General features: G+C 40.2%; 1 protein-coding gene and 1 long non-coding RNA gene across 5 annotated transcripts in view; one reads left to right on the top strand and one right to left on the bottom strand.

Moving 5' to 3' along the window:
* The first annotated feature begins 4,217 nt into the window (after positions 1 to 4,217).
* The window catches only part of LOC135093001 (uncharacterized), a 7,967-nt gene continuing 2,184 nt past the window's right edge, over positions 4,218 to 10,000 (top strand). For all 3 annotated transcript variants that reach the window (XR_010263156.1, XR_010263155.1, XR_010263154.1), the window contains exons 1-2: positions 4,218 to 4,536; positions 9,660 to 10,000. The exon at positions 9,660 to 10,000 is cut by the window's right edge and continues 7 nt beyond it. This is a non-coding gene — a long non-coding RNA (uncharacterized LOC135093001). The remainder of the gene's footprint in view (positions 4,537 to 9,659) is intronic.
* Positions 7,376 to 10,000, bottom strand: part of LOC135092996 (vascular endothelial growth factor receptor 1-like) — a 30,494-nt gene continuing 27,869 nt past the window's right edge. For both annotated transcript variants that reach the window (XM_063991829.1, XM_063991830.1), the window contains exons 21-23: positions 9,880 to 9,984; positions 9,126 to 9,231; positions 7,376 to 8,584 (exon numbers count right to left, since the gene is read on the bottom strand). In XM_063991829.1, the coding sequence (XP_063847899.1) occupies positions 8,201 to 8,584; positions 9,126 to 9,231; positions 9,880 to 9,984 (595 nt within the window). In that variant the 3' untranslated portion in view covers positions 7,376 to 8,200. The remainder of the gene's footprint in view (positions 8,585 to 9,125; positions 9,232 to 9,879; positions 9,985 to 10,000) is intronic.

The following is a 10,000-nucleotide window of genomic DNA, read 5'->3' as shown; positions in this document are numbered from 1 at the left end:
TCTCTCTCTCTCTCTCTCTCTCTCTCTCTCTCTCTCTCTCTCTCTCTCAGTGTGTGTGTGTGTGTGTGTGTGTGTGTGTGTGTGTGTGTGTGTGTGTGGTACGGTAAGGTTAGGTAAGTTTAGGTTAGGTTAGGTTAGGTTTGGTAAGGTAAGGTAAGGTTAGGTTTGATAAGGTCTGGTAAGGTTAGGTTAGGTTAGGTTAGGTTTGATAAGGTCTGGTAAGGTTAGGTTAAGTTAGGTTAGGTTAGGTTAGGTTAGGTTAGGTTAGGTTTGGTAAGGTAAGGTTAGGTTTGATAAGGTCTGGTAAGGTTAGGTTAGGTAAGGTTAGTTTGGTAAGGTTAGGTGAGGTGAGGCAAGGTTAAGTAAAACTGTGATTGATTGATTGATTGATTGATTGATTGACTGATTGACTGACAGAGATAGACTGATGTAAGTGAATGAATGAATGAATGAATGAATGAGTGAAAGCCATGTAGATCACTTAAGTATCCTGAAGATAACAAATCAATAAACATATTAGCTAATGAATCAATGAATAAATACTACTAACATAACAACAACAACAACAACAACAACAACAACACAACTTATGAACCAAGACAAGAATAAATAAATCAAATACAACAAATCACCAGAAAACCACAAAATTAGACAACACAAACTACACACCACCAAACAACACTCCTAATGGAAGAACAAGACAACAAACTCGTCACATACAAACATAGCAACAACATCCAAACCCTTTCACTTTAACAGGCAACTAACAGCACTAAAAGCAATACAAATCTTAATACGCATGCACAGGAAAGGGACTGAAGGAATGTAATCTGCAACTTCTATCCAGTATTATGTATGGAGATGGCTGCAGATAAAGAAGAAAGAGGATACCAATTAAGGAAAGATGCGTCGAATAACAGTGGAAGGATTAAGCAGTAGAAAAGAGGGGATTTTTTTTATGTAACAAGGACACTAGCCCAGGAGGAAAAAAAAGAAAATGTAAGAAAAAAGAGGCCTGCTGAGATCCCAGTCCCTAAAAAGCCAAAAGGATTATCCAGAACTCAAGGACATGTGTCTCGAAATACAGAAGCAGGCTGGGGGTTCAAGTTTACCAGTGAATGGGATAAAAGATTAAGAATACTGGTTAACTCTTGCATTAGGGAGGTGGTCAAAACAGCAGTGAGAGAACAAACCAGTGAATTTTGGCTCCCTTTCACTGTCCCATCACTACACTTAAAAATCATTGAAACACAAAGTTATTGCCATCATTACACACAATTTACAAACACACCTACATAAACATCAACACAAAAAAAGGACTTCCAGTTGGCATGCAAGAGTGGGACTGCTGGGTTGGTATAAAGACATGTAAACAATATACTAGGTAATATATCATAGGACAATTACCTCTATGATTAAATTACAGATTTATAATTAACCCTTTGTGTAATTTTCATTGTAATTCATGTAATCAAGAGAGGGGCAGTGGAGTCAGCCAATCAACGCAAACACACACCGAGGAGAACTATATGGAAAAATAAATAAATAAATACCTCCATTATCATCCTTTGTACAGGGAGAAACATAAATAACTATACACAGCAGGAGTAGAAAGGAAGGTCATGTCATTTCTGAAGACAAGAGGTGCTACTGGCCCTTTGTATCATGTTTAGAGTGATTTTCAAGCTATATATCCTACCCTTTTGTTAAAGTCAACCCCTAATTTTTTGTTTTAATATTCCTCACTCAGAATCTATACACAAGAAAGAACCATAATTTTGAAATATTTTTGCGCCACACTGACCTACTTTTAAAAGACTCTGGTTGAGGTTACACTGGTTTTTTAAGAGTATTTATACTGTTCTAGTGACAGATTAGTAAGATTTCTACACAATTAACAGGAGAAACACCCTTGAGAACCCCACTAATCATGTGGCCTTGAACAACAGTCGTGGTGAAAAAGCAAAGTGTTTCTCAGTACAGGCCGAAATCAGAAGTGTTTTGGTGTGAAGTGGTTGGAAGGAGACCAGTGGAAAGACTAAAGAAGACCAAGGGGTGGAATATGAAGCAAGACATAACAAGGATGAATATCAAACAGCGTGTCTGTAACTGCAAAATGTGGCAGAGACTTACATGCCGTCAAACCCCATATGGGAAAAAAAAGCAAAGGGGTTAATTGAAATGAGATAATAATTAAGATGCAATTTTAAGGGCAGGGAACATTGGTGTGTGCGAGCGACTAAATGTATTAAACGTTACATAGTTGTTTTTTATTTAGCTGTGACAAATGGGAAAAAATTTAAGCTTTTGTTGTCCTGTCTTCATATCAGCTATATTTATCTGTGTGTGTGTGTGTGTGTGTGTGTGTGTGTGTGTGTGTGTGTGTGTGTGTGTGTGTGTGTGTGTGTGTGTGTGTGTGTGTGTGTGTGTGTGTGTGTGTGTGTGTGTGTGTGTGTGTGGTACCTAAGTTATATGTCATGAGGGTTAAGCAGCGTTTTATCATGTGCTCAGTGTCTGTGTGCTGTTAAACTAAAGGGAAGACTGTGTGTATTGTGCTGTACTATATACGGTTGTGTGAGGTTAGCAACGAGTACTGTGTTGCTATAAGTTGCTATGTATTGTATGGGCCAAGTACTGTGACACTGTGTTGCTGTATAGGCTGAGCAGTGCGTAGTGTGTTGTGTGATGCTGTGTGAGATGTGTTTGTGTAGTAAGAGCAAATCTATGCAGTGTGTGGTACTGTGTGTATGTGTGTGTGTGTGTGTGTGTGTGTCGAGTGGCTGGGGCATTATAAGTCAGTGCACCACCTCGCTGACAGCACAATACACAATGGGGTCTTTTTCCACACACGTTTGCCTCGCTGCACCAACACAGGCACTGTCTAACACACAACACTGCACCATGTTATAAAAGTTCTTCAAAATCTCAGAAAATAAATGAAAAATACATCAAACTGAAAACAAAACCAATGAAACAAAAAATCTATAGTATGTATAAAAAATCTACATATGCTTGTTCCAGTTTTACATATTTTTTTTTCATGTCAGAACCCGTAATTAATTTATAAACACCAGTTCACTCGTACAGCTGGCAAAAGCACTGATGTCGTTTGTACAAGTGACAAAAATATCAAATTCAGACTACTGCCTCCACCTAACAAGTCTCTAATTCTTCCTAGTTTTTCTTAGTAACCCTTGCAAAGTTCTAAATACAATGCAGCTCACTAGTCCATAAATTAACTATTATTTAACCCTTTCACTGTTATTTGCCACCCCTTTCCATAATTACTAGCCAACGTGAGACATGTTTCCTTGTTCTGCAACCACCTCCAAATACTGTACAGGCTAGAAATTGCAAAATCTATTGTTTTATCCTCATATTTTTTACAGATACTTAAAAAGATTCCATACTTTGCTTTGACTGCAGTGAACTGTTACATATTGCACTGAAAGGGTTAAATATAGTCATGAAATACAGTGAACTTCTTAGGACCACTGGAAAGATAAAGCAAGGGGTCTGGCCTGTATATGTGCATGGCCTCAGTGTTCATCTGTCTCTGTGGTATTTGAGTCTGTGATGGATGACAGTCCTTACTCTGAAACTAGGCCACTGTGACATCCAGGTTTCCACAGTTCCTCTTTCCATGTTTTCCAAGGTACCTATTTATCAATGAACTCAAAGGGAAGGTGAATACACAGCTGGGTGACGTACACACTAATTGCCCCAGACGTGCTAGCCACTGCACTAAAGAGATGCTTATGAAGTTGTTCACTACATCATGTTCTGCTACACATACTATCAGAAACAAAACCGTCACTAACTTCATAGGCAGAGGCAGAGAAGACTAGTTACCAAATGACACTCTAGTACCCACAAGAAATGAATCACAATCACTAATAAGTAAACACACGCACAAAATTTAACACAAAAGCTACAAAATGTGAACACACCCAACTAGTCCTTCACGCTTAGGTATAACAGATACAGCCTCTCCTCAGACTTCAATCAAATGGTTTGGTGGAAGCTTGATGCAGTGTTTCAAAAGACACCACTAACAGCAAAATAAATACCAGCACTTCATACCTTTAAGTTACTCTAGTTCCTGCAGTTTCAAATCACGGTAAAATCATCTTGGGTTATTAAAATTAACCCAGTCGTGTTGCTATTACCAGTTGAAGTGCTAAGCGTCAATGATCCACCCACTGCTAGCCATACAATACACTGCCAATGTAACTCCCTGACTCCCTAGTGGCTGGTGATACTGGGCAGTGAGGGGCCATGTGCACCACACCACCACACCACTCCCATACTCTTCTCAGGTGACAGAAACCAGACCCAAGCCCACCTCTGCCCACCAAACGGTTCAGAACATACAGAGGTACTATGCCACGTGCCACTCCAATCATAGACTTGCAGTACATACACACGTCATTAAATAGAGCTTGTCTGTGTGTCCTGCAGCCAGAGGGGTTGATCTGAAGGAGGGATAAGCTGGCCATGGGGTCGTCACCAGTGAACCCTGACGGGACACTCAAGGTAAATACAAGTCAGTCTGTGTTATCACTTAAGTCACAGGTCATCACCAACACCCCAACAGATTATTTTTTGGGGGAGTGTTGGTTTCTCTGGTCTTGTATTCATAATTGTAGTGCTACCAACCCCTGACCCAACTCAACACTCACTGCTCTAACACCACCAGCAGGGCAGGAAAGTCAATGAGGTTTACTGTATCACAGGATTTGGTGAGAGTGGTACTGGACAAAGAATTGCTGGGCGAAAATTTCAATTGACAAGATCTGCCAGAACTAATTCTTCTTTCACATTTATGTGCCGTGAAAAACTAATCGCTTTCTAGGAAGATACAGTAAGCAGAACTTCATACGCATTTCAATAACACCACCAACCCTGATGTGTACAGCTACAAACACACATCAAAAACTAACAATTTTCAAATATATAAACATGTATGAATGTGTTATTAACATCTTGAAAAAATAATGAGAAACCTCCCCCATCTCTCCCAACTACCTGACATCAGCCACCAATTTCAATTAGTTTCATTTATTTTTGAGACACGTCATGCACTTTGTCTGCAGCGCTGTGTCGTGTGTCATCACGGCGTGGTGAGCACCTCTTCATGCACCGTGAGGGTCAGTTTCCCTCAGGGGCAGGGTTCCAGCGGAGCGGCAGCCCCCAGTTAGGTTATTATGCGAGTTTAAGTTCATATTCCTCTAGGGGAGCCAGGAATGCAGTGCAGTTCTCCTATTAAAGATACATAAGGTTAAGTTAACCTTAAGACTCCACTCTTCCATACGTTTCAAGCTTAAGCAGTAGGATACATAAAAATTAAAGCAATTTATGACAGTATCCCACCAGTCAGCAAGGTAACCTCCACAAAGACTGCCTTACACTGGGAGACACCTGCCAGACGCCTTACAGTACACCACACCTGGACACATCAGACAGGACACTGCTGCCTCAATGCCCACAAGCACAGGTTGGGCATAACCGACACCCCTCACTGCCCCTGGTGCCCCACACAGCCAGGCACTCCAGAACACCTGCTGCTGCACCGCCCCCGCCACCACTCCCACTGCACTGCTCTCCACCCCCTGGCACCACACCACAAGCCACCACCAGCAGACCTATGTGGCGCCCAAGACCCGGCCTGACCCTTGAGGCACTCCAGCACTCCTCCGGCAGACTGGACAGCTAACCCAAACACAAACAGCACTCGAGAAAACTAACACACACACAAACGAACACACAGACGAGCACTTTACCTGAGCGAGGACTTCTGGGGACAGCTTAGACGCCCTTAGGAACTCATGAACTTGGTTGACAGGAATGACCCCCGAGCCTTCACTGTCCAGATGACTGAATAAATCCCCATAGTACTTCGTCTCGTTGTCAGTGAAGGTTAGGCTTTCCATTTCTCACTCGAACCAAGGAGCAAAAAAAAAATTAGGGGTGCAACTCGTCCCGTTCAGGTCCCGGGCACTATGTCATGGCGGGACTAGGGTTTATTTAGTTTTCTAGGGGCTGTTCTCACTCGTGCTCGCCTGGCAGGAGCCTCAGCCACAGGTCAGACATGTTGCTGTTGACCACTTACTGCCTCTGGGGAACTGGGCCGCTGGTTCTTCCCGCGTTGTCTCTGGTTCTCCCGTGTTGTTGTGGGTGCTTATTGATTTATTGTGGTGATTTTGTGTGTGTGAAATTAGCTACATGTGTTTTTATATTGATTTGGTCCTGTTTTGGTGTTTTAGTGATTTTAACTGTTTGTTGTATTTCCAGTTATTATTTGTGTTTGTTGCTTCATTTTTTTTTTTTTTTTTATGTTTAGGTGAATGAAATAAGATGCAAGTATTTATTTCTTGTATATATTTTGTGTGTATATTATAGTGTGTATCAATATTTGACGGATTTTGGTGTCGAAATGGTCCAAAATATTTTTCTTTTGTTATCCTAAAGTTCCTTATAATATCGATATGAATTATGGGAACGAACACTAGAATAAAAACAGAGATAACAATGCTTCTGGAGGAAAAGAAAGAAAAAAAGTAATTTTCAGCACCGAAGTCTTATTTTGGTAGAATTTTGGGCGCAAATCATTTAATGTATTTATTTTGCTTCGTATGGCACTCTGCTTCCATGTCCTATTCTCATCATATAGATATCAATCACGATCATACCCTCACAACACCATCCCCATAATTTCAGCAGTAATCTTTTATTATCTCAGAGCTGAGCGAGGACTGAAGGAAAATCTCGGCTCCGAATTCTCTCACTTTCTATACAGACATTTCAAGCCATAGTTTCCCCGCCCTCCCAGCCTTGTCACTCCGGCCCACTCAAGTCTCTCGGCCGTGCACCAGTCATTTTCAAAACTTGTATTTCCTGCTAGGATACTGATACTTTCCAACTTTTGTTTGTTCGTCTGTTATGAAGTGTCTTAATTCACTGGACAAAGTAGTGAAGTCTGATTGATGATATACCTGTGTCTATTGCCATTATATATACGGTAATCTTTCACAGAGCCACACGCAGAACAAAACCACTACTACTACTACTACTATTACTACTGCTACAGAGAGAGAGAGAGAGAGAGAGAGAGAGAGAGAGAGAGAGAGAGAGAGAGAGAGAGAGAGATTACATTTTATCTCCCGTGGATGTCAGTTCCTACACATGTGGGCAGTGGCATTTTGATAAGATCATGTGGTGTGAATGTGAATAACAGGCGATGTAAAGTAGTAGTAGTAGTAGTAGTAGTAGTAGTAGTATAAATGAACACATCATGGGTACCAACTCTTTACAACAAATCCCACATCTCGGCTGCAGCAAGGTCAACACCAATGAAACAGAATACTTTACACACCAAGTTGGTATAATCAATAAACTTTTATTTCACCTTAACAACTGGTACCTTACTCTACCTTACTTTTACTGACCTACACCTTCCTCTAACTTACTTTTATCTTGCTAATTTACACCTTGATCTACTTTACTTCTCCTTACTAATATACTCAACTTAATTTACTAATCTACAGCTTTCTTTACCTTAAATTACTGTGCTAATTTGTACCTTGGTCTACCTTACTCTACCTTACGAATATATATCTTTGTCAGACAAGTACAGATCAGCAGGGGGAGGAAGAGAAATCTCCTAATATTGTCATCTTTTTTTTACCAGTTAGTTAAGATAAGTATAATTTATTTTCATTTTACTTTATTTATTTTATCTATTTTTACGTAGGAGGGACACTGGCCAAGGGCAACAAAAATTCAATAAAAAAAGCCCACTGAGATGCCAGTTAGTCAGTTAGCTAGTTAGTTATCTAGTTAGAAATGAAAGTTGCTAAGCAGAAGCAGAATCATCTAGTTATATTACGTAGTGGATACAAGGTTAATCATTTAGTTAGCTAGTTGTTTATTAATCAGCCAGAGATGTGAGTCAGTAGTAAAAGTAGAAATATTTAGTTATAAGTAATAGATGGTTAGCTACACAGTTAGTCAGCTACATAATCACAAATATAGTCATAAACTCAATCAGAAGTAACTAGTCAGGATAAGACATGCTGTTATTAAAAGTAAACCTAAATGATCTAATATTATAACTTGAATCACTAAAGAAAAAAAAAACACACACAAACTCAGCAACACCCACAAAACACACTACAAACACAGCAACACCCACGAAACACTACAAACACAACAACACTTCCCTCTCTTCTGCAGCTTCGTCAGCAGAACTTTTAAACCTTTCCCAATCACTATTACCAACACCACCACCACCACCACTACTCACCATCAGGATCTCAGCACCGGATAGAGAAACATACCCTTTGTTTGTCACATACTGCACAATCATCTCTTGGCCTTCCGTAGCTTTCTGGACACTGCTAATCTTAACATAGTCATCATGGTTGTCATCTTCTGCTGGCTCCTCCTGCCTCTGGTTCTTGGCCTGCATGAGGTTGGTGTAGTCAACATTGCAGACCATATTGAGGTAGGAGGAATCTTGCTTCTCTTCCTCATCCTCTTGTGCTTCCTGCGCCTCCACTGCCTTCTGTAGGTCTTCGTAGTACTAAAGAATACAAGGCAAGGTATGGTATAAGTTAGAGTTAGGATACAAGTTAATTAATCCTCCCATTGCTACTCAGAAACATTTATTTTCGTTCTATATCCATTTTTAAACTTACAGTACCAGGGATACGAGACAAAGTATAAGTTAGAGTATTAAACAACCCTTGAATTGCTCTTTAAGGCATGGTATCTTATTTACAAGCCACTGTGAAGTATTTCTTATTGTTATACATCAGCTTCTAAACTCGCAGAACTAGCAATACAAGGCAAGTACGTACAAGCGTATAAATTAATCCTTATTTGCAGTCTAAGGCACAGTATCTTAATGAAAAAAAAGGACATTACGAGCCTAACTCAAACCAACAGCACAAACAGTCAAGCAATTACGAGCCTAATTAAAAAAAGCAACACAAACAGTCAAAACTCAAAACAACAACACAAACAGACAAACAATTACGAGCCTAACTCAAACCAACAGCACAAACAATCAAGCGAACATGAAAAAGAACTCTGTGATCAAATGTGCTTTTAATCATCTTCACCTTGCTGTCCCCGTGTGAGAGCATCTTACTGAGTCTGCCCTGGAGCGTGCTGAAGCAAGGTCTGCTCTCCGGCGCGGTGGCCCAGCAGTCCATCATCACTTGGTACCTGAGGAGAACGGGAAGAATCAAAGAAAACGACGGTATACGATAAAAGAAACAAATAACGAGGGAAGAGAAAGTTGTTTGAGTCTACATGAAATAGAAATACGTACACGGAAAAGGAGGAATCTTCGTGAAACAGAAAACGAGGGACGAGGATGAGTCACGTGCAACAGAAAATGAGATGAAGAAAAAAAGAATGTTGTGGAGAGAGAGAGAGAGAGAGAGAGAGAGAGAGAGAGAGAGAGAGAGAGAGAGAGAGAGAGAGAGAGAGAGAGAATACAGTACTATCGCCATTCCTGAACTGACCCTTTCTTTAAAATTCGTTGATATTACTTAATTATTTATTTACCTATTTACGTATTCACATAGCTACTTTTTCATTTATTTATTTATGTTTGCTTTTATTTATCAACTTATTTATTTATATTACAGGATAAAGAGAAAATTAGCAGACATCTTTTTTTTTTTAAATGGTGTTTATTGTTGGTCTGCTTTCCTTGTGCATAAAGAAGAAGAAGAAGAAGACGAAGAAGAAGAAAGAAGAAGAAGAAGAACTGAAGAAGTGAATAATAATAAGAACAAGAACAAGAACTGAAGAAAAACAACAACAACAACAATAACATCAACAACAACAGCAACAACAACGTCTCACAGTGGTCGCGTGCTGTACTTAGGGCGTTCCATCCTGTATCCTTTCTCCAGGGCCTTGATGAAACTCTCGTCCACGGACACACCAGGGAAAGGGCACTGACCCAGGCTGCGGGGAGACGGCC

This window comes from Scylla paramamosain, chromosome 41 (assembly GCF_035594125.1).
Source record: "Scylla paramamosain isolate STU-SP2022 chromosome 41, ASM3559412v1, whole genome shotgun sequence".
NCBI lineage: Eukaryota > Metazoa > Arthropoda > Malacostraca > Decapoda > Portunidae > Scylla > Scylla paramamosain.
Note: the sequence above shows the minus strand (reverse complement) of the source record. Positions and strands in the feature narration are given on the sequence as shown.